This window comes from Manis javanica, chromosome 3 (genome assembly GCF_040802235.1).
Source record: "Manis javanica isolate MJ-LG chromosome 3, MJ_LKY, whole genome shotgun sequence".
In the NCBI taxonomy this organism is placed as follows: Eukaryota; Metazoa; Chordata; class Mammalia; order Pholidota; family Manidae; genus Manis; species Manis javanica.
The window spans coordinates 34,696,754-34,724,284 of record NC_133158.1 but is presented as its reverse complement, the minus strand read 5'-3'; the positions used below and the strand labels follow the sequence as shown (position 1 = coordinate 34,724,284).

Genomic DNA, 27,531 nt, shown 5'->3' with positions numbered 1-27,531 from the left:
GGTACAGCGCGCAGTGCAACTTTGCGGAGAAAGCACCTAACCCCGGACTACATTTTCCAGGAGGCCTTGCGGCGCGCGGGGGCGCAAAAGTTGGGCCCGCGGGGCGGTAACTGTATAACAAGTCCTCGCTGGTCCTGGGCTTCGCGCGGCTTTTCGCAACTCTCGGACACGGGAGAGGCCGCTGGACTCGGCGCTCCGGCGCTAAACTTCTTGCGTAGCTGGGTGAAGCGAGGTGGGGCTGTGAGCCGGGTCCCACCATGGCCGCCAATGTGAGTGCCTCCGGGGCCGCCGGGCCCCACCCAGACTTCCCTCCTTCCCGAAGGGCTGCTCAGGTCCGTTTTTTCTGACCGCCAGCCGTGCGGCCGGCCCCCGTCTCCCTCTGCATATCCATATCTGTGCCTCCGGCCGCGAACCCGCCTGCCCATCTCAGCTGTCCAGGCGCCTTTTGTCCATATTATTTGGTCCACCTCGTCTTCGGGGCGTGCGTTTGTGGGGAGAGCGACTCGGGATGTTGCTTTCGGCAGTGGGATGTCCTTGTGTGCGGCGCCTCTGCAGCCCGTCCTTTCATCCTTATGCTCTGCCTGGGTCCTTGGGGTTCCCAAATTTGCGGACTTTGAGGGCTGACGGGACCTCAGGCGGCCAGCCCGCGCGGTTAGGATGGAGAAGCCGATATCGCCCAGGTGGAGCTGTTTGACGAATAGCCGCCTGGGCGCAGTGAGCTAGCTCTCCGCCCTAGGGACTGTGTATAAACCGAGTCTGTGATGCTGCAAAGGGGCTCAGCCCAGATTGGGAGCCGAGGAGTTGGGATGATTGTGAGAGGGAGCATTTCCCCTCCTACTCCCGGTCCTCTCTTAACACTAGCGTGAATTTGGGTCTAGAGGCACCCAATCTTCGAAAGATTGCTGTTACGGCCAGCCTTTCCCCAGAACCCTTCTGTTTAACCCCCAACGTTCACTCAACAAACCGAGCAGCTCCTCCCCACTAGGGTTCTGGGTGTGGGAGAAGCTGGTGACTCACCACTCCCCGCCCCTGTGAAAATGCTTCTGGAGCCAACCTGGGTGCTCTGCCAGCCCCAGACACTCCCTCCCTCCTGCTTTGGTGGAGTGTACTAGCCTCTCTCCCCTGGCCTGTCACACCCTCTCTCTGGGCCCCTCCTCTGCCCCCAAGCGTCCTCTCTGCCTCCCACACCCACTGAGAAGCAGGGTTTGTGTCACCGCTGCCCTAATTAAGGTTGTCTGGGAAGCCTAGAAGCCTTGAACGCTGCACCTTGAAAAGCCTCAAAGGTGGTTCAGGAGACCCAGGGTCTGCCAGGGGCGAGGGCAGCTAGGAGACCTGCCTCCTCCCGTACCACCATATCTTACAGATGGAGAACTTCCTCTCAGGTGGAGGCACTTGCTCCAGGTCTGACAGCCAGCTTGGTGGGCTGTCCTGGGAAGGTGCTAACGAGGCAGGCTTTGTAGTGAGGCACACTTGGAGGCAAATCCAGTTTCTTCCTCTCAGTAGCTAATGTGGCCTTAATCTCTCTGGGTTTGTGTTTCCTCCTGAGACCGGTTACTGTGAAGTTTTAGGGCGACTGTGTTTAGCAGAGTTCCTGGTACATAGTAGGTACTTGATACATGAAAAAGTCTGTCTTCACAGTCTCACACAGATGGTCCTGGTGGGCAGAGACCATCTTGGGTATTTTGGGACCCGACCTTTGCCAAGGAACACAAATGAATTTTGGTATCCTCGGCAGCCAAGCCTTTGTTGATTCATCCAGTAGCCAGGCGCACAGTTAGTTACTGGAGCCACCAGGTCCAGTGAGGAAAAAAGCTTTGAGGATGGTGGGGTGGAGTAGGGAGGTGACAGAATTCTTAATCAGTTTAACAAGTGTTGTGGGAGGTACTGTTTACCATCTCCATTTTATTAGTGAGTAAACTGGATCGGAGAGGTAGAGCAGCTTACCCAGGGTCACACAACAAGTAATTTTCAGGGCCTGTGCCAACCTTTGTTCCTACCACTCAGTACTTCTGAGCCCAGAATGCTGGGATTGGGAGGGTATGTGTCACTGAGCATACATGCATGTATTCGGCACACATCAAGGAGCCAACATTAAGATAAGGGGCTCAAAGATGTCCTTGAAGGGAAGAAATGTATAAGGGCTGTTCCTCAGGCTAGGGGAGGAGAGGTAGGGAGGGTAGTCAGGGGAGGGCCCAGGGAATCTCTACCATCCCCCCTTGACTCTCCATATTTGCTGGGAGTTTGGTTCAGGTGGTGGGCTGGGTGTGTCAGGCCCAGGAGGAAGCCATGCCTTCCAGCCCCCAAGTTTGGGGCCGTGCTGGTTAACATTAGAACTGGTTTCTTTTTCTTTCACTATATGCAGCCAGCTCCCAATGTTCAGCTCTGGTTACAGCCCAAAAATTGAGGAATGAGGTCCAGAGTCAGGTGGTAGGAGAGTGACCTCCAGTCTACCCAGATTTTAGTCCTCATTACCACTTAGAGGCTGAGTGATCTGAGCTGATGACTCCCCCTCCTGAGCCTCAGTTTTCTCATCTCTGAAATGGACTAGTGATGGCACCCACCCCCTTGGGTGTGCCCATGATGGCTCTCTGATAGCCTGGGCTGTATGCCTTTTGTCATTAGGATGGTTGATGGTCACCTGCGTACCTGCAGAGAATTGCTCCACTAATGTTGCCAAATGGCATGCATTGTTGTCTTGCCACTGGGTTTCAGCCCCCGGCAAGGTCGCTATGGATTCAGTGTGACCAAGAAAATGACAGTAGAACCTTTCTTTGGGGTGAAAGGGTTTATTACCCAGCTTATTCTCCCGTTGTAGGTCGAGCACTAGCGTCTCTGCCTCTGCCCAGAGCACTGGGCCGAGCTCTCTGTATAGCGCAATAATAGCTATTGCCTAAAGGTGTGGAAGCGGTAGCCTGGCAACAGGCCAGTTACATCATCAGGTGGTTGAAGTTCAGTGAGGCCATAGGAACCCCAACTTCCCCACAGTTGTCACTACCATTTCTGAACACAGTGGATGTCTGGCCCCTGGCAGGCCTGGGCCAGTGGTTTTTGGGGGCAATCAGAGAACATGGTTCAGCCTTGTTCTAGCAGAGACTCTGACCTGACTCCCTCCACTAACTTCCCAGGGCCAGGATGGGGCCCGGCTCACCCTGAATGTTAACCTTGGACCCATTTTGCATCTTCGTGACTTCTGTCAGCTCATCCTCAGCCTTGGTTCCAGCCTTGGTATGTTAGTCACAGGGAAAGCTGATGACATTCCCACTAGCCAGCACTTGTGTGCACTTACGGTGCCCTGGGCACTGAGCCGTCTAATAATTAGGTCCTTTGGTTCTCACCACAACCCTGTGTATTGGTTTATTATCCCATTTGTCCCTGAGGAAATGGAGGGCATAAAGGGATTATGTTGCTCGCCCACTGCATGGCAGAGCCTGGATACAAACCCAGTCCTTCTGGCTCTAGAGCCCTGCCCCTGATAATGACACGCCTGAGCAGCAGTGAACACACTCCAAGGCATGTTTTTGTGTTTAGGTGGACACAGCCTGATCAACTGACTCTGGAGTTTGAGGCCTGCCGTGGACCTGCCTGTGTGCCTGGTTGCCCTCTTTCCCTCCTCATGCCCCTAACAACCCAGCCCAAGCAGATAGGTACCTGTTTCCCCAGGCCCCCTACCTGCTTGTCACCATTGCTCATACAGTTCCCCCTGCTGGGAATGCCCCTACTGCGGGGTCTGGTATCTCACTCACATGCCCCACTTCCAGGGAGCCTGCTTGATCTCCCAGCTGGAAGGGGTCATTCCTTTAGCAGGGACAGCAGGCACTCAGCAAGGTCTAACTCTGTGATTTGATGCCCCTAAAGCCTGTCTACCCCTCCTCTCACCCCTACAAGGTCCAGTATGGCCCTTGGGTAATGAGCCACTATTTTTTGAGGTGAATTAAAACTATATCTCTAATAACCTCTTTGTAAAACAGTTTGGCACTTTACAACCATATTCTCTCTGATCCATCAATTCTACTACTAGGTATATACCCAAAAGCAAGGGAAATGAAAACATTCATCTGTGTGAAGACTCATACAGGCATTCATAAAAGCGTTATTCGTAATAGTGGAGAACTAGCAAGCACCAAGATGTCTGTCCACTGGCGAATGAATCAACTAAAGTGGTAGACTGATAAATGGGACACTTCTCAGCCACGAAAAGGAACAGACTAATGATACACACCAGAACGTAGATGAATCACAGGACAGATGAATCTCAAAAGCATTGTGCCAAGTCAAATAATCTGGACAGAAGAGAGTTCATGTTGTATGGTGATGCTGTTTATATCAGGTTCAGGAAGAGGCAAAACGAATTATAATGATACAAATTCAAGTAGTTGTTACCTGTGGGAGGTTGGGAGAGGGGAGTATTGGCAGGAAGGAACACAAGGAAATTTTCTGGGGGAGATAGAAATGTTCCGTATCTTGATCTGAATGTTGCTCAAATGGGATATGCATTTGTCAAAACCCCTCAAGCTGTATGCTTTATATCTGCATTTTACCACACTCAATTATTATACTTTGTTGGTGGGGAGGGTGGAAAGCTAACTCTTTTTTCCTTTCACTGATTTTTTTGATTATGAAAGTATTACATTGTCACTATTTGGATAAAGATAAAACTGAAAATCTACCCAAGCATCACCACCCACAGAGTTGTTACTAACATTCACTGTGTATTTTGTATATTTTTAAAGGTTGTTTGTATATACAGTTCTTAGCCTACTTTTTCATTGTTTTTATTTATTTTATTTAGGTATATACAATAAGAGGCACAAATTTTAGTGTACACCCTGATGAATGTTAATGTGTGTATACAGTCATGGAAACAGCATCCGAGCCAAGACATGAAACATTTTCCCTAGTTTTTTCACCCTTCGCCTGTTTCACGCATCCCTCCTGGCCCCCATGACCACCACCAGTGCTGTATTTTCTGTATCTGTGACTCTAGTCACTATTTCTGTTTGGTTTGTTTTTTTAGATTCCACATATAAGTGATATTGTATGGTATTTGTCTTTCTCTGACTTCTTTCATTTAGCGTAATACCCTGTAGGTCCATCCATATTGTCACAAATGGCAAGATTTCATTCTTTTTTATGGCTGAGTAATATTTCATTATATATGTGTATTATGTAATCTTTATCTGTTCATCTGCTGATGGACATTTAGGTGGCCTCTGTATGTTTGGCTTTTGAAAATATGCTGTGATAAAATAGGAGTGCATATATCTTTTCCAATTAGTGATTTTGGTTTTGGTTTTGGTTTTGGTTTTGGTTTGTTTTTTTTGTGGGGTGGGGGATAAATTCCTGGAAGTAGAATTGCTGGATCATATGTCATTTAATTTTTGAGAAACCTCCATATTGCTTTCCATAGAAGCTGGGCTAATTTGCATTCTCACCAGCAATGTATGAGGGTTCCCTTTTCTCCACATCCTCATCAACACTTATTTCTTATCTCGTGATACTAGCCATTCTCACTGGTGTGGGGTGCCATCTCATTGTTCTGGTTTGCATTTCCCTGATGGTTAGTGATATGGAACATCTTCTCATGTATTGGCTGTCTCCGTGTCTTTGGAAAAATGTTTATTTAGGTCCTGCATCCATTTTTTAGTTGGATTAGTTGGGGTTTTTTGGTGTTGAATTATATGAGTTCTCAATATATTTTGGGTATTAGCCCCATAGTAGAAATATCATTTATATATATATTCTCCCATATAGTAGGTTGCCTTTCCATTTTGTTCATGGTGTCCTTTGCTGTGCAGAAGCTTTTTAGTTTGATGTAGTCCCACTTGTTCAGTTTTGCTTTTGTTTCTCTTGCCTGGAGAAATGTATCCAGAAAAAAAATTGTTAAGGCCATGGTGCAAGAGTATATTGCCTATGTTTTCTTTCAGAAGTTTTATGATTTCATGTCTTACATGTAGGTCTGTAATCCATTTTGAGTTTATTTTTGTGTGTGGTCTTAAGACGGTGATCTAGTTTCATTCTCTTGCATGTAGCTGTCTAGTTTTCCCAGCACCATTTATTGAAGAGACTGTCTTTTCCCCATTGTATATTCTTGCCTTCTTTGTCATATATTAATTGACAATATAGGTGTGCTTATTTCTGGGCTCTTTTCTGTTGCACTGATCTATGTGTCTGTTCTTATGCCAATAGCATACTATTTTGATCACTGTAGCTTTGTAGTATAGTTTGAAATTGGAGAGCATGCTACCCCCAGCTTTGTTCTTTCTCAAGATTGCTTTGGATATTTGGAGTCTTTTGTGGTTCCATACCAATTTTAGATTATTTGCTGTAGTTCTGTAAAAAATTACGTTGTACTTTGATGGAGATTGCATTGAATCTCTAGATTATTAGGGGTAATATGGCCATTTTCACAATATTAATTCTTCCTAATCATGATCTTGGAAAAGCTTTATTTATTTGTGTGTTCTTCCATTTCTTTCATCACTGCCTTACAGTTTTCAGCACATACATTTCACCTCTTTGGTTAGATTTATTCCCAGGTATTTTATTCTTTTTGATGCAATTGTAAATGGAATTGGTTTCTCAAGGTCTTTTTAGGTTATTTGTGTATAGAAATGCAACAAATTTCTGTATATTAATTTTGTATCCTGCAGTGTTACTGAATCCGTTTATTAATACTAACAGTTTTTTGGTGGAATCTTTAGTTTTCTATATATAGTATCATGACATCTGCAACGAGTGACAGTTTTACTTCTTCCTTAACAATTCAGGTATCTTTTATTTCTTTTTCTTGTCTGATTGCTATGGCTAGGGCTTCCAGTACAATGTTGAATAAAAGTGGTGAGAGTGGGCATCCTTGCCTTGTTCCTGATCTTAGAGGAAAAGCACCAGCTTTTCCCTATTGAGTATGACATTAGCTGTGGGACTGTCATATATAGATGGCCCTTATTATGCCTAATTTTTTCCCTCTTTTTCCACTTTTTTGAGAGTTTTTATCATGAACAGATACTGAATTTTGTCAAATACTTTTTCAGCATCTATTGAGATGACAACATGGTTTTTAAACTTTGTTCATGGGATGTAGCACAGTGATTGATATATGGTTATTGACCCATCCTTGTATCCCTGTAATAAATCCCACTTGGTTGTGTTAAATGATTCTTTTAGTACAATTTAAATTCAGTTTGTTACTATTTTGTTGATGATTTTTGTATCTGTGTTCATCAGAGATACTGGTCAGTAATTTTCTTTATTTGTAGTGTCTTTGGTTTTGGTATCAAGTTAATGCTGGCCTCATTAAATGGATTTGGAGGCTTTCCTTCCTCTTTGATTTTTTCGAATAATTTAAGGATAGGTATTAACTCTTCTTTAAATGTTTGGTGGAATTTACACATGAAGCCACCTGGTTCTGGAATTTTGTTTTTGAGGAATTTTTTAAAAATTCTTTATTCAATTTTGTTGCTAGTATTGGGTCTGTTCAGACTTTCTAATTCTTCCTGATTCATTCTTGGAAGAGTGCATGTTTCTAGGAATTTGTCCATTTCCAGGCTGTCCAATTTGTTGGCATATAATTTTTCATAGTAATCTCTTTAAATTATTTTCATTTCTATGGTGTCACTTGTCTTCTTTCATTACTGGTTTTATTTAATTGAGTCTTCCCTCTTTTTTCTTGATGTGTATAGCTAAAGGTTTACCAATTTTACAATTTTCAGAGAACCAGCTCTTAGTTTCATGGATCCTTTGTATTGTTTTCTGAGTCTCTATGTCATTTCCACTGTGGTCATTATTATTTCTTTCCTTATACTAATTTTGGGCTTAGTTTTTCTTCTCCCTCTTTTAGGAGTAGGGTTTGATTATTTGAGATTGTTCTTATTTCTTGAGATAGGCCTTTCAAGCCAAAAACTTCCCTCTTAGAACCTCTTTTGCTGCATTTCAAAGATTGAACTATTGTGTTTCTTTCTGCATTACTCTCCAAGTATTTTTTTTTCTCTTTGATTTCTTCACTGACTCATTAGTTCATTAATAGCATGCTGGTTAGCATTCACTTGTGTTTTTTCCACTTTTTTCTTGTAATTGATTTTGAGTTTCAAATGTTGTGGTCAGAAAAGATGCTTGGTGTGATTTCATTCTTCCAAAATTTATTTAGACTTGGTTTGTGGCTTAACAAGTGATCTATTCTGAGAATGTTCCATGTGCACTTGAATGTATGTTCTGTTTTTTTTTTTAATGTACTGTATATATGTACTGATTCCATTCGGTCTAATGTGTCATTCAAAGCCATTGTTTCTTCATTGACTTCCCATGTGGATGATCTGTCCATTGATGTAAATGGGATGTTATAGTCCCATGCTTTCATTTTGTTACTGTCAATCTCTCCCATATGTCTGCTAAGATGATATATTTAGGTGCACCTCTTCTGGGTGTGCAGATATTTACAATAGTCATATCTCTTGCTGGACTGAACGCTTACTCATTATATATTGTCTTTCTTTGCCTTTGTTACAGTCACTGTCTTAGTTTGACATAAGTGCAGCTACTCATGCTTTTTTATCCTTTCTATTTGCATGAAGTATCTTTTTCCATGTGTTCAGTTTCTATGTGTCTTTATGTCTGAAGTGAGTCTCTTGTGGGCAGCATATAGATGGGTCTTGTGTTTTTTCAATTCAATTACCCTGTCATTTGATTGGAGCATTCCATTTACCATTGAGGTCATTATTGATAAATATGTACTTATTGCCATTTTGTTAAGTGTTTTCTGGTTTTTATCATTCTCTGATCTTCTCTTGTTATCTTCCCTTGTGATTAATGACTTTCTGTAGTATTTAGGTAGAATTCATTTCTCTTTTGTGTGTCCATTATAGATTTTTGGGTACCACTGGGTTTATATATGACATCTTGTGTGTGTGTATATATATATACACACATACCAGTCTATATTAAGTTGGCCATTTAAGTTTAAATATATTTTGATTGCACTTTTTATTCCCCTTCCTCCATGTTTCATGTATATGTCTTCTTTTTTAATTAGAATATAGTTGATATACAAACCATATTGGTTTCAGATGTACAACAGAGATTTGATAATTATATACATTACTGAATGCTCACCATAGTAAGTGCAGTTACCCACTGCTGCCCTACCAAGATACTACAGTATTATTGATTATATTCTCTTTGCTGTGCTTCCATTCTATGACTAATTTATTTTATAATTTTTAGTTTTACCTCTATCCCGTTCACCTACTTCACCCTTCCTGCCTCTTTCCCTTCCCTGCGGTAATGGGTTTATTTCTTTTTTGTTTGCTTTTTAGATTGCACATAGAAGTGAAATCATTTGACATTTGTCTTTCTCTGTCTTACTTCACTTAGCATGAGACCCTCTAAGTCAATCCACAGTGTGGAAAATGGCAAGATTTGCTACTTTGTTATAGCTGAGTAATATTCCATTGTGTATAGGTACCACATCTTCTTTATTCATCTATCCATCACAACTGGGTTGTTTTCCATATCTTGGCTATTGTAAATAATGCTGCAGTAAACATAGGAATGTATATATCTTTGCAAATTAGTGATTTTGTTTTCTTTGGGTAAATTCCCTGAAGTGGAATTGCTGGGTTGTATGTATTTCTACTTTTAGTTTCTCAGGAACCTCCAGCTTTCCCTAATGGCTGGACCAATTTACATTCCCACCAGCAATGGAGGGATTCTCTTTTCTCCACATCTTCACCAACACTTGTTATTTCTTATCTTTCAGATAGTAGCCATTCTGACTGGTGTGAAATAATCTCATTGTAGTTCTGATTTGCAGTTCCCTGATGATTAGTGATGTGGAGCATCATCTTGTGTCTGTTGGCCATCTGTATGTCTTCTTTGGGAAAATGTCTATTCAGACCCTCTGACTATTTTTGATTGGGTTTTTGCAGAGGGGTTATTTGGTGTTGAGTTGTATAAGTTCTCTATGTATTTTGGATATTAGCCCCTTATTGGATATATCATTTGCATATATATTCTCCCATACAGTATGTTGCCTTTTCATTTTGTTGATGGTGTCCTTTGCTGTGCAGAAGCTTTTTGGTTTGATATAGTGCCACTTGTTTATTTTTACTTTTGTTTCCCTTGCCCAGGGAGACGTATCCAGAAATTGCTCTACTTCTGTGAAAAATACAATTGGTATTTGATAGGGATTGCACTGACTTGGTGGATTGCTTTGGGCAGGATGGCCATTTTCACAGTATTCTTCCTAATCATAAGCATGGATTCTCTCTTACCATTCAGTGTATCTTTATAATTTCTTTCATCACTGTCTTACAGTTTTCAGGGCTTTCACCTTCTTGGTTAGATTTATTCCTAGGTATTCCTTTTGCTGCAATTGTAAATGGGGTTGATTTCTGAATATCTGTGCCTTGTTAGTTCATTATTTGTAGATAGAAATGTAATAGATTTTTGTATATTGGTTTTGTATCCTGTGACTTTACAGAATTCATTAGTTCTGAGAGTTTTTTGCTGGGGTCTTTAGGGTTTTCTATAGGTTATATCATGACATCTGCAAAGAGTGACAGTTTTACTTGCCTTTTATTTCTGTTTCTTGGCTAACTGCTGTGGCTGGGACTTTCAGTGCTGTATCGAAGAAAAATGGTGAGAATAGGCGTCCTTGTCTTGTTCCTGATCTTAGAGGAAAAGCCTTCAGTTTTTCTCCATTGAGCATATTAGCTGTGGGCTTGTCATATATGGATGACCCTTACTATGTTATTTTCCTTTTGTACCCACTTCTGAGAGTTTTATCATGAATGGATACAGGATTTTGTCAAATGTTGTTTTAACATCTGTTGCAATGACAATATGGTTTTTATCCTTTTTTTCATGGAGTGTATCACAGTGATTGATTTGCAGTTATTGACCCCTCCTTGCATCCCTGGAATAAACCCCACTTGATCATGGATCATACTTTTTATCATGAATGATACTTTAAATGTATTTTTAAATTTGGTTTGCTAATATTTTGTTGATTTTTACATCTGTGTTCATCAGGGATATTGGTCTGTAATTTTATTTGTTGTATCATTGGTTTTAGTATCAAGGTGATGCTGGCCTTATTGAACAGACTGTAAACTTCCCTTCCTTTTCAATTTTTTGGAGTAGTTTGAGGAGGATAGGTATTAACTCTTTAAATATTTGGTAGAATTTACCGGTGATGCTGTGTGGTCTTGTTACTTTGATTCTAGGGAGTTTTTTGATTTCTCATTTAATTTTATAACTAGTATTGGATCTGTTCAGATTTTCTATTTCTTCCTGGTTCATTCTTGGGAGAGTGCATATTTCTAGGAATTTGTCCACTTCTTGGCTGTCTGGTTTACTGGCATATAACTTTTCATAGTAATATCTTAGTCATTTGTAGTGCTAGTTATAACTTCCTCACTCTCATTTCTGGTTTTATTTATTTGAGTCCTCTTTATTTGCTTGATGTGTAGCTAAAAGTTTATCAATTTTATTTTTTCAAAGAATCAGCTCATAGTTTCATTTTTGTATTGTTTTTTAAGTCTCTATTTCACTTATTTCCACTCTGATCTTTATTTTTTTTCTTCTAACTTTAGATTTTGTTCTTTTTCTAGTTTCTTTAAATTTAGTGTTTTATTGCTTACTTGAATTTTCTTGTTTCTTGAGGTAGGCCTGTATCACTGTAACCCCTCTTAGAACTGGTTCGACTGTTTCCCAAAGAGTTTGTACCATCGTATTCTTATTTTCATTATTCTCCAAGTATTTTTTTTTTTTTGCCTCTTTGATTTCTTCATTAACCCATTGGTTGTTCAGTAGCCTGCTGTTAAGTCTGCACGTTTGTGGGGGTTTTCGAGGTTTTTTTTTTTTCTTGTAATTGATTTCCAGTTTCATACCACTGGTCTGTTAATACGTGCTTTATGTATTTATGTTCTCTGTTGGGTGCATAGATATTCACAATTTTTTATCTTCTTGCTGGATTAAGCCCTTAATCATTATATAATGCCTGTGTCTCATGTTACAATCTTTTAGAATTCATTTTGTCTGATAAAATAATGCTACTTAACCCTTTTTATAATTCCTGTTTGAATGGAATAGCTTTTCCACCCTTTCAGTCTGTGTGTGTCTTTAGGTCTGAAATGAGTCTCTTGTATGCAGTGTATACATGGTCTTTTTTTTAATGTGCATGCCTTTTACACCTGTTTAGTGATTCCCTTAATTGTTTTTAGAGGTAGTTCATTTTACTACTTAATCTTTTAACCTATCTTAATCCATTCAGTCACCTTACATACTTTGGAGCATTTAGTTCATTTACACTTTAAATAAATATTAATAGGTATGTGCTTATTGCCATTTGGTTAAACATTTTCTGGCTGTTCTTGATCCTTCTTTCTCACTCACTCTTTTCCCCTCTACATGACAGCTTCCTGTGGTGGGATGGTTGGGTTGGTTTCTCTTTCTCTTTTGTATTTGTTATACATTCTTGGTTTGTAGTCACCATCGGGTTTATATATGGGGTTTTATGTATAGTAACCTATGCAGTTGCCTGTGTTATGCTGATGGTCACTTATGTTTGAGTGCCTTCTCACAGCACTACATTTTTTTACTCCATCTTGCATGTTTTATGTACATTATCTTCTTTTATACCTTTTTATTTAGTGATTTCCTTAACTATTTTTAGAGGTAATTCATTTTACAACTTTACCTTTTAACCTTATAGTATCTCTTAAGTAATTGATCTGTATTATCTTTGCTTCTACCAGTGAAATAAATGTTTGTCATAATTTTCTTGTAATTATGTCTTTCTTCCTAAAGAAATTCTTCTAACATTTCTTGTAAGGCTAACTTAGTGCTGGTGAAAGCCTTTTAAGTTGTGTTTATCTGGGAAGCACTTTATCTCTTCAATTCTGAATGATAACCTTGCTGGATAGAGTATTCCTAGTTGTAAGTTTTTTCCCTTTAGCACCCTGTGGCCTGTAGTTTCTGCTGAAAATCAGCTTACAGCCATATGGATTTCCTTTAGGTAACTCCGTGATGCTTTTCTCCCATTGCTTTTAATATTCTGTTTTTGACCTTTGACATTTTAATTGTTACGTGCCTTGGTGTGGATCTTCCTGGGTTCCTGTTGTTTGGGATCTCTGTGCTTACTGGACCTGGAAATGTTTCCTTCTGTAGGTTAGGGAAGTTTTCAGCTATAATTTCTCAAATAAACTTCCCACCCCTTTCTTCTGGGATTCCTATAATGCAAATGTTAGAACATTTGCTATTGTTCCAGAGTTCCCTTAACCAATCCTCATTTTTTATCATTTTTCCTTCTCTGTCCAGCGTGTTTTCCATCACTCTGTCTGACAAATCGCTGGTCCATTCTGTATCCTCATCTGCTGTTGATTCCTTCTAGCATATTTTTCATTTCATTTATTTTGTTTCTCATGTCTGATTGGTTCTTTTTGTTTTCTGTGTTTTTTTTTTTAAGTCCGAGTTCATCTGTTGATCTCAAGGTGAGCATCTTTAAAACCATTATTTTGAACTGTTTTTCAATTAGATTGTTGGCTAATTCCATTTCAGTTAGTTCTTTTTCTGAAATTGTGTATAGTTTTTGCATACTTCTCTATCTCCTCTTTTAGTGTGACTTCCTGTGTTTGTTTCCTGATTAGGTGAAAGCCTACCTCTCCCAATTTTTAAGGCTTAGCTTTTTGTAGAAAAGGCAGACTGCATGTTCCTGGAGGTTTGGGCTGGCTGGCTGGAGGCTGGGTGTGTGGGGCCCAGGAGTCCTGGTGCTGAGGCTCCCAGGGGGATGGCTGAGGGCCTGGTGGCAGGGCTGTCAGTGTCAGGGGTGCAGTGCAGTCTGTTGCACTCCCGAATGGGCAGTGGGCTGGAACCATGCTACAGTCAGCCAAGGCAAAAGGGGGACTCCTGGGTGGGCGCTGGGACAGAAGGGCATGCATCAGTGGTATAAATCTGCATGGTCAACACTCTAGTGTTGCCTTGGTGGGATGCTGGATCTCCGGTGGGTGCACCTGGGTGCAGACAGGGTCTGGGAGACTGCGTGAGAGACTGTATGGAGCTGGGGTGTTGCCATGACCCTGTCAGTGGCATCTGCACTGTTGATTTTACCACATATAAAATCATAGCAAAAGTCAATTTATTTTTTAAAAAACTAATTTTCATTTATTCTTTTTTTTTCAGTATTCCAGTACAAGTAACAGGAGAGAACATGTCAAAATTACAACAGCTCCCCAGCCAGGCTTCCTGGAGAGGCTGAGTGAGACCTCGGGTGGGATGTTTGTGGGACTCATGACCTTCCTACTCTCCTTCTACTTAATTTTCATCAATGAGGTGAGATGTTCAGGGTCTCCCCATGCTGTGTGATGGTCCCTGTTGTCTCGGAGAGCAAAGGCTATGAACACAGGGGCAGGATTTGCTAAAGGATTTAGATTTTACAAAAGGTGGCAGGGAGAAGGGGTGCTGAATTAATCAGAATTATTCTATTTTAACCTACCTCACAATTGATGGGAAGGGAATGGATCAATCAGTTCACATGCCTGAAAAGCTGTTGGTGCACCAACTTCAGGCATGGTTGGATCTGTGTTCAAGCTGGGCCACTAGGAATTTCCATTCCTCCATTTTGTCTGTTTTTCTCTGTTGTGGAAATTTTTTTTTTTTTTAACGCTTTTCCTTTGCTGTTGTAAAGGTGGCCCAGCAATTCCAGGGTCATATCCAACCAGCTTAGTTAGCAACCACAGAGAAAAGAGGAGTTGTCTCTTTTAAAATCAGTTTAGCACAAGTTGCAGAGATTTCTCAGTGCCCTGACTTGGGTCTCAGTCCTCTTTCTCTGAAGCAGTCCCTGTGGCCAGTGGACACACATTCTGATTGGCTGGGTCTGGGTCACATGATTTGGACAGCAGTGCAGATGGGCCATGTACAACCACATGTATGAGAGTAGGGGAGAGAATGTGGCAGAGCTGAGATGGGCAGTGGGAAGAGATCTGCCTGGGAAAACAGGAATCCAGGTTCCAATCCCACTGTGCCACTTGCTAGACCTCAATTTACCAACTAAAATGGGAGATCAGTCTTGATGCTCCCTGAGGCTCCATCCTGCCCTGATGTGCAGCAGTAAGCGCAGCCCTCAAGTCTCCCGAGAGTTGTTGAAATCCTTGCCCCCCTTTGGTGACAGGGTCGTGCATTGAAGACAGCTACCTCCCTGGCTGAGGGGCTGTCACTTGTGGTGTCCCCCGACAGCATCCACAGCGTGGCTCCAGAGAATGAAGGGAGGCTGGTACACATCATTGGGGCCCTGCGGACATCCAAGGTAGGTTTTGGAATGGTTGCTGACCTGCTGGAGGCTTGGGGCACAGCACTGTGTATTGTCTGGCTGAGGATTTTAAAAGCCTGGGTCTTTGTGGACACACATGGATGTGAGTCCCAATTCCACCACTCAGCAGCTGTGTGAGCCTCTCTCCCCTGAGTCTCAACATCGTCATCTATAAAATGGGGAGAATAACTATAACAAACTAGGGGCCAGCTTTAAAGATTTGGTGGGATTAAAGACCACCTCTTGATGCAGTGCTTAGCACATGGTATGAGCTTTACAAATAGGTGCCTCAGTGGTTATAGTTAGCATGCATGTCTAATGCTAGGCTGCAGAAGTACTCTGGCTACCGGACCTCACTGGTACCAGATACCAACACCAATTACGCTGTTGGCACCACGCTTGCAGCCCCAACCTGTATTGTGAGGCTCATGGTCACAGGCATCTGGGGAAGAACTCGGGACAGGCCACTTCACTCAGTCCTCCCACCCGCAGCAGCCAGTGGAATCCTGGCCTCTGTACCTGCTTCTCATACTCATCAGATGCCCGAGTTGGGCACTGGGAGGGGGGTGCTGTGAGTCTTATCCTTTATTTTTATTTTTTTGATTTGTCTGATTGTTTGAAGCTCTTGTCTGATCCAAACTATGGAGTCCACCTTCCAGCTGTGAAGTTACGGCGGCACGTGGAGATGTACCAGTGGGTGGAGACCGAGGAGTCCAGGTGAGGTGCTGGAGTGAAAAATCAACTGGGGGTAAGGAGGTGCAGATGTTAGAATGAAATGCAGGTGGCTTTCATTTTGACACTTCTGAAATTTAAAGTATCAGAGAAATGTCCAATTATCCACAAATTACTGGCCAGTGATCTTTTTTTTGAAGATGGCAGAAATCTAATGCAGAATGGTTCAAAGAGGGAGGGGAATTGACTATAGCTCCTTATCCGGGCCACTGCAGTGGGTGCTCGGCTTGAGGCATGACTGGATCCAGGCCACAGACAATGCTTTCCTGTGCATCGGTTCCATCCTGCAGAGGGGCCTCCAGGGTTACATCCCATCAGTTCCAAAAGTCCCAGGGGAGGCTGATTGGCCAGGACAGTCACCTGGAGCGGGGGTGGGGTCAGCCCCACCTGAGTGCATGGACTGTGAGGGAAGGGTGAGGAGGTGGCTGGGGCAGCAAGGCCAGCTCAGCCAGGCGAAGGGCCGCTGCAGGGGCCCCATGGGGATGTCCTAGAACAGAGGGTACGGCTGGCTCTCAGCACTGATGGCAGGGCTGCAGGCAGGGCCAGCTGCAGACAGATGGACAGACTGACTGGGGTTGACTGTGCTTCTCGTGCAGGGAGCACACCGAGGACGGGCAGGTGAAGACAGAGAGGAGGTACTCCTACAGTGAGTACCAGCCCATGCCAGGCACAGCCCCTCCCACGTGCAGACTCTGCTCTCAGCGGCGGCCTCGGCAGTGGGGAGGGTGCAGGACAAGGCGCCAGGATCCCAGTCCTCAAAGCTCTGCTCTCCCACCCATCCAGACTCTGGGAGCTGCCCCCTCAGCCCCGGAGTGGTCACCGGTTTGGACACGAGGGTGCGGGGTCAGTGGGCCTCAGACGTGTGGCCACTCCTGCCACGGCTGCTGACTTCTACCCTCTCCCCATGACAGACACTGAGTGGAGGTCAGAAATCATCAACAGCAGGAACTTTGACCGCGAGATTGGCCACAAAAACCCCAGGTGAGAGCTGGGCCCCCAGGCCTGAGGGCAGCCTCAGCTCCCACATGTGGCTGTGGGGCCGAGTTGCTTCAGCTCATGAATTGCTGGAAGGGTGGCCATGGTTCCGAGCCAGCTCCTGGGCTAGGCACTGGGCACTCAGGGGCAAGACCCGACTTCCCTGACCCCGAACAGGCTCCCCTCCAGCAAGTCAGGAGGATGTGGCCCAGACCAGTGCTGGTAAGTATCGGCATGAGCATTACCAGGAGAGCATTTTGTTCATGGTTGGCCATGGGGATGGGGGGACAATGAGGCAGGGGCATGTGGTCTGACCTAGGTTTTTGGTAGAGGGAGGTTAGTTCAGGGATGTGGGGGTGGTGAAATGGGCAGGACTGGGCCAGGAGGGTCAGGGTGTGTATGAAGTCCACAGGCGGCCATCTAATGGGTGGGGTGGGACCAGCTGGTAGGGTTCTAGGCTTAGGTGGACAGGAGACAGGAGGTCATCTGCCCAGGGGAGGGGCCAGAGCATTGCGGAGGGTCAGGTGGTGAAGACAGTATGTCTGCAGTACCTGAACTGGTCTGGACTTGCAGAAGTCCCCTGGATGGGGACCACGCCCAGCACAACCCAAAGGGACCCAGGCAGCTCCCTCTCTCTTGCAGCGCCATGGCAGTGGAGTCATTCACAGCAACAGCCCCCTTCGTCCAAATTGGGAGATTTTTCCTTTCAGCAGGTGAGTCTCCAGCCCCTTCACATGAGCCAGCACCTCCCAGAGACCCTGTGCTTCCACACCTCTGCTCCCAGGAACTGGGGCCCCGCTACTCAGACCTCAGCAGCTTAAAGGGGTCCCCCTGCCCTGGGCATGGGATCAGCTAGCACTTCCCCAGCGTCATGATGTGTGCTGGGTGCCAGAGGGAAGGCACATGTCCAGGAGGTAGGGGCGCATGTAGAACACCCCACCCAGCCAGCTTCCCTGGAACCTGGGTGATTCCCGAGCGGCTGCCATGCTCTGCTGCTGAGCCAACCAGGCAGAGCGGGAGCCCTTGCTTGGTGGCCCTCGAGACAAGGCTGCTCCTGGGGACCCCACGTGGCACCCAGCCCTGTGCTAGGGAGCGGGAGGGTCAGTGACTCTGGACAGGCTTTCAAGGAACAGTACCACCAGCCACAGTGACTGAGGAAGGTGGGGCAGAGGACACCTAAGGCCCCGAAGAGCCAAGGGGAGGGAGGAAAGCTGGTGCTCCAGGCTTGGCCTGTGTGCCACCTGCTGTCGCTCAGCTAGTGCCTGCTGTACCTGCCTGCCCTGGACCCAAGGTGGAATAGCCACAGGCCTAAGGCCACGCCCAGAGCTGCAGTCTGACTGGAGGGGGCGGGCACGGAGCGGACTTCCCACAGGGTATGGAGGCCGCGTGGGGCTGCAATGGGGAGGGCTGATGGCAGAAGGGCACTGCGGCAGGAGGGCGTGTGAAGGCCCCGTGGGGTGAGGTGAGTGACAGTGTGGCCAGGCAGAGGTGCATGTGAGGGCAGGAGGTGTGGAGGCTGTCAGGCTCAGGGGTCTGCACATGGGGGGGTGGGTTTCACACCACTGTTTCCACCCACCACATGCTCAGGCCTCATTGACAAAGTTGACAACTTCAAGCCATTGAGCCTGTCCAAGCTGGAGGACCCGCATGTGGACATAATTCGCCGGGGAGACTATTTCTACCACAGTGAAAACCCCAAGTATCCTGAGGTACATGGGGGCTTGGGCTGTCTAGAGTTAGGGGCTCAGAGAATCACCCCCTGGGCAACACACAGGAGTCAAGAATCCTGCTTCAGACCCTGAGTGGGTCAGGTGAATCCACAGCTGCTACTGGCCCAGTGAGGTGGAGGGAGGCACACTCCTGGGGACGGGACGGGCTGCTGTGGACCCCGGTCCTGCTGCAGCTCCCAGCCTCACCACTTCTCTCCCACCCCCAGGTCGGAGATCTGCGCGTCTCCTTTTCCTATGCGGGGCTGAGCGGCGATGACCCTGACCTGGGCCCAGCTCACGTGGTAATCTGCTTCCTGGGACAGGCGAAGGCAGGGCCTCCTAACCCCAGGCACCCTGGGCTCATGCCACTAGCACTTGGGGCCCTCCCCCGGAACCACGTCTGCACGCTTACAGTTGCAGAGGCCCTTGTCCTCACAGACTTGTATGTCTGCAGGTTGGGAACTGCCCTCTAGTGGGATCTCATCATTAGGCCTAGTGAGGGCTCCTCTATCCCATGCAGCCCTCCCCACTCAGCCCCCAGGTTCTGCTCCGCAGGTACCAGGCCCTGCATTCCTGACACTGTCACACGCAGTCCCCCCGCAGCCCCAGCCCTGACACATCTGCTGCCCAGGGTCCTCCGTGGAGTTCCCAGCAATGCAGCTCCCCTGAGCTTGGGAGCGGGTGCACCCCAAGGCCAGTGTAAGGGAGAGGCTCAGGGGTTGCACGGGTCCCCTGGCAGCACAGCATGGAGTGGCGCTGGGACCTGGCAGACTGACCCTTCACAGCTCTGACACTAATCTCTGACCAGGTCACTGTGATTGCCCGGCAGCGGGGTGACCAGCTTGTCCCATACTCCACCAAATCCGGCGACACTCTGCTTCTCCTGCACCAGGGGGACTTCTCTGCAGAGGTGAGCTGCGTGTGATGTGAGATCCGCATCTCCCTCCCTCCCGCTTCCCTCCCAGCAGGCAGGCCCCAGGGCTGGAACAGCAGGCAGAGCACACTCCTCCCTGTTCACAGGCTTGCAGGATCCAGGGGAGGGCTGATTTGGGTGTAAGAACACCTGGTGCCTTGTGAGGGGAAGAGATGCATTGAGGTAACCAGCCACGGTAACAGGACATGGACTTTGATAGTGGCCAGGGAAGGGCACTGAGTCCCAAGTGAAGAGAAGGGAGATGGGGTCAGAGCTGGAAGAATCAGGTCAGTCATAGTTGAGGCAAGAACGGCCAAGTCCAGGCAGGACACAGCTGACCTTGTTGGAAATGCCAGGGTAGGCGGCGGCGAGGTGGCAAAGGCCCTGGTGAGGGGCATGCAGTCTCTGTAGCAGCAGTGGGGACACTGAAGCATTGCAGCCACAGTCCTGGGATGGGTGAGTCCCTGTCTGGAAGACCAGGATGGTCATGCCTCACCCAAGTCCTAACCAGAAGGAGTGCAAAGAAGTGATTAGTTCAGTGTAAGCCTCTCTCTTCTAGGCAGGAAAACCGTCTTTTAACAAAACCTTGCTGGGTTTTTTTTGGTATCATTAATGTACAATTAGATGAGCGACATTATGGTTATTAGACTCCCCCCATCATCAAGTCCCCCCCACATACCCCATTACAGTCACTGTCCATCACTGTAGTAAGATGTTGTAGAATCACTACTTGTCTTCTTTGTGTTGTAAAGCCCTCCCCATGCCCCCCCACCCCACATTGTATCTGCTAATCATAATGCCCCTTTTCCCTCCTTGTGCCTCCCTTCCCACCCATCCTCCCCAGTCCCTTTCCCTTTGGTAACTGTTAGTCCATTCTTGGGTTCTGTGAGTCTGCTGCTGTTTTGTTCCATCAGTTGTTTGTTTGTTGTTATACTCCACAGATGAGTGAAATCATTTCGTACTTGTCTTTCTCCGCCTGGCTTATTTCACTGAGCATAATACCCTCTAGCTCCATCCATGTTGTTGCAAATTGTAGGATTTGTTTTCTTCTTATGGGTGAATAATATTCCATTGTGTATATGTACCACATCTTCTTTATCCATTCATCTACTGATGGACACTTAGGTTGCTTCCATTTCTTGGCTATTGTAAATAGTGCTGCGATAAACATAGGGGTGCATCTGTCTTTTTCAAACTGGGCTGCTGCATTCTTGGGGTAAATTCCTAGGAGTGGAATTCCTGAGTCAAATGGTATTCCTATTTTGACTTTTTTGAGGAATCTCCATACTGCTTTCCATAATGGTTGAACTAATTTACATTCCCACCAGCAGTGTAGGAGGGTTCCCTTTTCTCCACATCCTTGCCAACATTTGTTGTTTGTCTTTTGGATGTTGGCCATTCTAACTAGTGTGGGATGATATTTCATTGTGGTTTTAATTTGCATTTCTCTGATAACTAGCAATGTGGAGCATCTTTTCATGTGCCTGTTGGCCATGTGAATTTCTTTGGAGAAGTGTCTGTTCAGATCCTCTGCCCATTTTTTTATTGGATTATTGGCTTTTTGTTGAGGTGCATGAGCTCTTTATATATTTTGGATGTCAATCCTTTATCGGATATGTCATTTATGAATATATTCTCCCATACTGTAGGATGTCTTTTTGTTCTGCTGATGGTGTCCTTTGCTGTACAGAAGCTTTTCAGCTTGATACAGTCCCACTTGTTCATCTTTGCTTTTGTTTCCCTTGAGAAGTTGCTCATGTTTATATCCAAGAGATTTTTGCCTATGTTTTTTTCTAAGAGTTTTATGGTTTCGTGACTTACATTCAGGTCTTTGATCCATTTTGAGTTTACTTTTGTGTATGGGATTAGACAATGATCCAGTTTCATTCTCTTACATGTAGCTGTCCAGTTTTGCCAACACCGGCTGTTGAAGAGGCTGTCATTTCCCCATTGTATATGGCTCCTTTATTGTATATTAATTGACAGTGTATGCTTAGGTTAATATCTGAACTCTCTATTCTGTTCCACTGGTCTATGGGCCTGTTCTTGTGCCAGTACCAAATTGTCTTGATTACTGTGGCTTTGTAGTAGGGCTTGAAGTTGGGAAGCGAGATCCCCGGGCTTTATTCTTCCTTCTCAGGATTGCTTTGGCTATTTGGGGTCTTTTATCATTTCATATGAGTTTTAGAACAATTTGTTCCAGTTCTTTGAAGAATGCTGTTGGTATTTTGATAGGGATTGCATTGAATCTGTAGATTGCTTTAGGCAGGATGGCCATTTTGACTATATTAATTTTTCCTAGCCAAGAGCATGGGATGAGTTTCCATTTGCTAGTGTCCTCTTTAATTTCTCTTAAGAGTGTCTTGTAGTTTTCAGGGTATAGGTCTTTCACTTCCTTGGTTTGGTTTATTCCTAGGTATTTTATTCTTTTTGATGCAATTGTGAATGGAATTGTTTTCCTGATTTCTTTTTCTGCTAGTTCATTGTTAGTGTATAGGAAAGCCACAGATTTCTGTGTGTTAATTTTGTATCCTGCACCTTCGCTGAATTCACATACTAGTTCTAGTAGTTTTAGAGTAGAGTCTTTAGGGTTTTTTATGTGTAATATCATGTCATCTGCAAATAGTGACAGTTTGACTTCTTTACCAATCTGGATGCCTTGTGTTTCTTTGTGTTGTCTGATTGCCGTGGCTAGGACCTCCAGTACTATGTTGTATAACAGTGGGGAGAGTGGGCATCCCTGTCTTGTTCCCAATCTTAGGTGAAAAGCTTTCAGCTTCTCACTGTTAAGTATGATGTTGGCTGTGGGTTTGTCATATATGGCCTTTATTATGTTGAGGTACTTGCCCTCTATACCCATTTTGTTAAGTTTTTATTATGAATGGATGTTGAATTTCGTCGAACGCTTTTTCAGCATCTATGGAAATGATCATGTGGTTTTTGTCCTTCTTTTTGTTGATGTGGTGGATGATGTTGATGGATTTTCAAATGTACCATCCTTGCATCCCTGAGATGAATCCCACTTGATCATGTTGTATGATCCTCTTGATGTATTTTTGAATTCAGTTTGCTAATATTTTGTTGAGCAAAACCTTGCTGTTTTTATGGTGCCGAGACATTCTGTACTTGCCTTGAACAGGACTGCAGGACTTTTCAACCCAGGAGGTGGGAAAGGTAGAGGCAGCGGGCAGGGCGGCAGGGCTTAGCTGTGACCCTGTTATTAGGCTCTCGGCCATCAACCCTCTGGAGCTCCCAGCCTTTTGCATCTGGCCAGGACTAGGATGTGGCCAAACTGCAACCCAGGAGCCCAGTTACCAGCCTTGGGGTGGGGCTGCCACCTCCCAGCATGTGGCCTTGCATGACCCCTTCTACCAGCAGCTCTCACACCCCTATGGAGGTTCTGGAATTAGGAGGCCCTGTCTAGGCTCTTGAAGCCCCAGCCCCACCCCAGGTGTCTAGCCTCCTGCAGGCCCGGGTCCAGGTCTCAGCTGTCCCCGAAAGGAGTGGATAGGGTTTATGGCTGGATAACTTACAGGAGGGGAGGCTCAGCCATGCGGATTACCATGGGTCTCCAGCATGTCATCTTAGAGACTGCAAAGGCTCGAGCCAGGGCAGCCAGGGCCCTGGGGAGCAACCCAGACACTGTGAACCAGGATGCCAAGATCCCATCCTAGGGGTGGGAGCAGGTAGCATAGGACTGGAGATGGCCCCGGCCCTGCTGTTTCCACTGGCTAAGGAAGGGACCTTGAGCCAGTTTATCCTGATAGTAACAGTTATCTCTAACTCATTTAGTTGTAAAGATCATTGAACACATTTTTATTGAGCACCAGTGACATAGTGAGGGACAGAACAGACCTGGTCTCTGCCCTCAAACCTTTCTTTAACTTAGGTAACTGCTTGAGATGCAAACCTCAGCCTATTACTTATATTCTCAGAGCCTCAGTTTCCTTGCCTAAAAAATGGAAGTAGAAGTGTGCCAGCTCATCAAGATAATAATTGTAAACTGGTTAGGACAGTGACTGATACATAGTAACTGCCCAGTGTTAGTTATCATTGTTATAAAGATGGGAGGCTCTCTGAAGAAATGGCATTTAAGCCAAGACTAGAAGAAGTGTGGAGCTGGCCCAGCACCACTATGGGTGAATGAGCTCGAGCACAGCAGCTGCATGTACGAAGGCCCTGGGGCAGGGGGTCACCTGACCTGAGGTCCAGACAGGCAGCCCATGGGTCTGGGGCACAGGCGACAGAGCCTTCACAGGTGGCCATGTGGACACAATGTTGGCAGGACTTGGCAGGGGCCTGGATGGCAACTGGTGAGCAGAGGAGCAAGCCATATTTGGCACCCGAGTTTCAGCCTGTGCTGAGATGGAGACAATAGCAAGGAATGGGTTGGAGTGGAAGCCAAGACAGCAGTTGAAGATGTCACACAGGCAGTGGGAGCCTCAGGGGTGACCCAGAAATGGCCAGAGTTGCAGCTTTAAATTTGAGGCATGCTGGCTTATAGGAGCCAAGGCAGTGGGTGGGATTTCAGGGCTGCTGCCAGCGGTGGATTTCACGGAGAGGACCCCCGGAGGGGCAGTGGGAGCAGTGAGGACTGAGGGAGGAAACAAGGAGAGTAAGGTGCCCCCAAAGCCAGGAAGGTGAATGTCCAGGGCGACACTGCCATGCAACAGCATTCCTGTGGGGCCTGGCCTGCACACGTGACCATCACCACTGCCACCTAGAGGGCGGGGTCCATTCCAGACGTGGGGGACCTGCACAGCCAATCTTGTCTGCTTCCTCCTGCTGTGCCAAATGGCCTTGCTGGGAGGTGGGCCTTCCCTCTCTGGTCTGTTCAGAAATGGCCAGCTGGGTAGGCAGATGAGGACTCTGTCAGAGACACAACAGCCTCTCCCCACCTTGTCCTGCAGGAGGTGTTCCGTAGAGAACAAAAGAGTAACTCCCTGAAGACGTGGGGCCTGCGGGCCGCCGGCTGGATGGCCATGTTTATGGGCCTCAACCTCATGACGCGGATCCTCTATACCTTGGGTAGGTGTGTCGTGGGGCCCTGCCCAACTCCTGCAGCTCCACGGGCTGCCTCTGCTGCTCACACCGCCATCTGCCAGCAATTCCAGCCTTGTAGGCTACTCCCTGGGGCAGAGATGGGCAGAGGAAGGCCGGTGTGAGAGGTACGGTGGGTGGCCTAGCGTCACAGATCTGAGGGGCTTGCCCGGGGGCCCCTGGCTGTGCTTCAGCCCCAGTTGTATCACTGTGGTAAGGAGGCTGGGCTCCGTGCCCGCAGAGCTCTTCCCTTCAGTTTGCTCCCCCCACTTATCTGCAGAGTCCCTGAGACGGTCAGCAGACAGGAAGCGCTCAGCAGCTGGTGTGCTTCCTTCCCACACTAGGCCTTGGCTGACTTTGGGGCACCAACAAGTGTTGAACTCCTGGGCTTCACAGACCTTGTGGGTAAAAGGTTAAGAATGGTAGTAGTCCCGCAAGGTGGATGTAGGGATGTCAGAGGGTCACGGACAGAAACATGACCACAGTCTCTTCCCATGTGGCACCTGGGCTTGTTCACAAACGTGGTGGCCCCAGACCACCAGGGCATCCTGGAAACTGGGGGTCCCCCCCCCACCCAGTGGATACAGGTCTGGCATGCCAGCCTGAGGACAGGATAAAATTCCAGGGGACTTAGCTAGATCCCAGCCTTCACAATGGGTCAGTAGTGGCACCAGTTCAGGCTGACTTTCCTCAGCACCAGCAGAGCTGAGCACACAGAAAATCGGGGCGTAGGGGCCCCCTTGGTGTTCCAGCCCTCACCAAGAGGTTGGTTGCCTTCCACACAGAGCTGCTCCCTCCTTAGTCCCCTGGCAACAAGGGCCCATCTTTGTCTAGAGCCAAAAATGATGTGAGCTCGTGAAGCAGAGCATGTGGCTTGGGGAGCCTCACTGCCCTCTTCCTTCCCACAGTGGACTGGTTCCCCATCTTCCGAGACCTGGTCAACATTGGCCTAAAAGCCTTTGCCTTCTGCGTGGCCACATCACTGACCTTGCTGACCGTGGCTGCAGGCTGGCTTTGCTACCGGCCATGGTGGGCCCTCTTCATCGGCGGCCTAGCCCTGGTGCCCATCCTCATTGCTCGGACACGGGTGCCGGCCAAAAAGCTGGAGTGAAGCAGGTCCTGGCACCTGCCAGACCCCCAAGCAAGCTCTAGGACCCAGCTTGCTCCCACTTCTGGAAGAGCATGAGTCCTCTTCAGGTCTGGATCCTGCCCCAACGCCGCTCTGCAGTGGGCCAGACCTGGCGGCATGCATGCACGTCAGGTTTGGTGTCGGTGTCAGCAGTTCACGTCTTCCTGCCCCTTTTCTTGCCAGTGAGTAGCTTTGGGGAGAAAGTGGCAGCTTGACAAGCGTTCTGCTTGTTTCCTTCCCAGCTCTTGGGACTGTGTAGCTGCTTCACGTGTCTCACGTAGTTGATGGCTGCAGGTGAAGCAGTGATACTCCAGAGGCCTGCTTTCTTATCACTTACTGCTGCTCCTCACCGACCACACCCATGGTCCTAAAGGCCGCTAGTGTCGGGCCCCCATGAGCAGCCCCAGAGCACTGACAGATGGAACACACGCCTGCATGGCCGGGGCACCGCGGATAGCCTGCACCTGGAACTTGGTACAACAGGTCACCATGGTGAAAATGGACATTTGTTGGGCTTTCCTCATGTTCTGTGGTTTGGCAGAATGTCTAGTATGGAAGATCCAGAGGCCCTGCTTGTTAGGTTTCTTTTTGTTCCTTTTTTTCTTCCTGTGTGCTCCCCTCCCCTAAGAGGGAGTTGTTTCAAATAAGATTTTAAAACAAAAACACCTCCTGAATGATTAATATGTTTAACTGTTACAGAAAAACACCCTTCAATCTATAGTTGAAGTTAGTTCAGAGCACAGAGGTGATTTTTTTTTTAACCAGGTAAGTCACATGCCCATTTAACACCGTTGTCACTGTTCTGATCACTGGGAAGCTTTAAGATGCTTTTCAAACAAGTGATAGCAAAGGGATTTGTTTTCACTCTGGAGAGGATGGGAATCACTACAGGCGAGAGGAGATTCCCCTCACCCTCTGGCATCAGAAACTATCTATTTACTTGAGGATGAATTTGAGTTTTTAGCCACCATTCCAGGAGCGGCTGGAAGCTTGACTATCCTAAGTGGGCTCCTTCACAGTGAGCCCCAGTCAGCGCCAACCTGGGGCAGAGGCCTGCCAGCATGCCCTCATCTGCCCTGGGTGCTTTCTTCACGGGAGTGCTTTTGACATTAGCAGCTGGGCCTCCAGCGGCTGCTTCTGAGCAAGTCATTTTATCTAAGCATCCACAGCTCTCCTCCCAACCTGAACCTGCCCACACTTAACTCCACCGCATTCACCTCTCACACCCTTTGAAAGATAAAGTACGTTGGAACCTTGATGTCTTAAAAGATCCTTTGCATATTCATTATCTTTTTACTATTTGGAAATTGTTCTGCCTTGCTGGGAGTGGTTGCTTTAGCAAGTATTTGAGTAAGAGGTCAGAACTTCTGAAACTAGAATAATCTACTAACCTCTCCTGTCCTGGGATGTCTGTGATACAAATTGAGGGTCTCTGTGTCAAAAACAGCCCCAGAGATAATTTATCTGGCTTTAAAGATTTAACAGGGGTCAGGACTGCTTAGTAAATAAGCAAACAGTATAAATAGATGATGGCTAAATACAAAATCCTTGGGATTTGCTTTGTGTAATTTTTTTCTAGTACACATTTTAAATTACTGCCAATTTCAATAGTGGTCTTACAAAGCAGAATGTTTAGAAATATTGGAAGTCTTTGGAAAACCACCATGAAATTTGTATTGTGTTTTTGATAAAAATTCAAAATTCAAAATAAATTTAAATATCTGTTATAGGA

The 27,531-nt window shown here is 46.2% G+C and overlaps 1 protein-coding gene across 3 annotated transcripts; it reads left to right on the top strand.

Moving 5' to 3' along the window:
* Positions 1 to 101: 101 nt before the first annotated feature.
* On the top strand, positions 102 to 27,531 carry TMEM43 (transmembrane protein 43). 3 transcript variants are annotated; one of them, XM_017665268.3, is made up of 12 exons: positions 102 to 269; positions 14,176 to 14,325; positions 15,164 to 15,298; positions 15,924 to 16,018; positions 16,630 to 16,679; positions 16,945 to 17,014; positions 17,651 to 17,721; positions 18,596 to 18,717; positions 18,945 to 19,019; positions 19,526 to 19,627; positions 24,541 to 24,658; positions 25,579 to 27,531. In XM_017665268.3, exons 1-12 carry the CDS (start codon positions 258 to 260, stop codon positions 25,779 to 25,781), a joined length of 1,203 nt encoding a protein of 400 aa, XP_017520757.3. In that variant the 5' UTR covers positions 102 to 257; the 3' UTR covers positions 25,782 to 27,531. The 3 variants fall into 3 exon arrangements, with proteins under 3 accessions (XP_017520757.3, XP_017520756.3, XP_036879845.2); XM_017665267.3 differs by having other exon boundaries at positions 102 to 332; XM_037023950.2 differs by lacking the exon at positions 102 to 269 and adding an exon at positions 3,529 to 3,644.

Excerpts from the sequence above, each read along its gene's own strand:
- TMEM43 (XM_017665267.3), top strand. The coding sequence starts at position 258 with ATGGCCGCCAATGTGAGTGCCTCCGGGGCCGCCGGGCCCCACCCAGAC. Across the intron at positions 15,299-15,923 it reads GGGCCCTGCGGACATCCAAG|CTCTTGTCTGATCCAAACTA; the intron begins GTAGGTTTTGGA and ends GATTGTTTGAAG. Across the intron at positions 19,020-19,525 it reads ACCTGGGCCCAGCTCACGTG|GTCACTGTGATTGCCCGGCA; the intron begins GTAATCTGCTTC and ends ATCTCTGACCAG.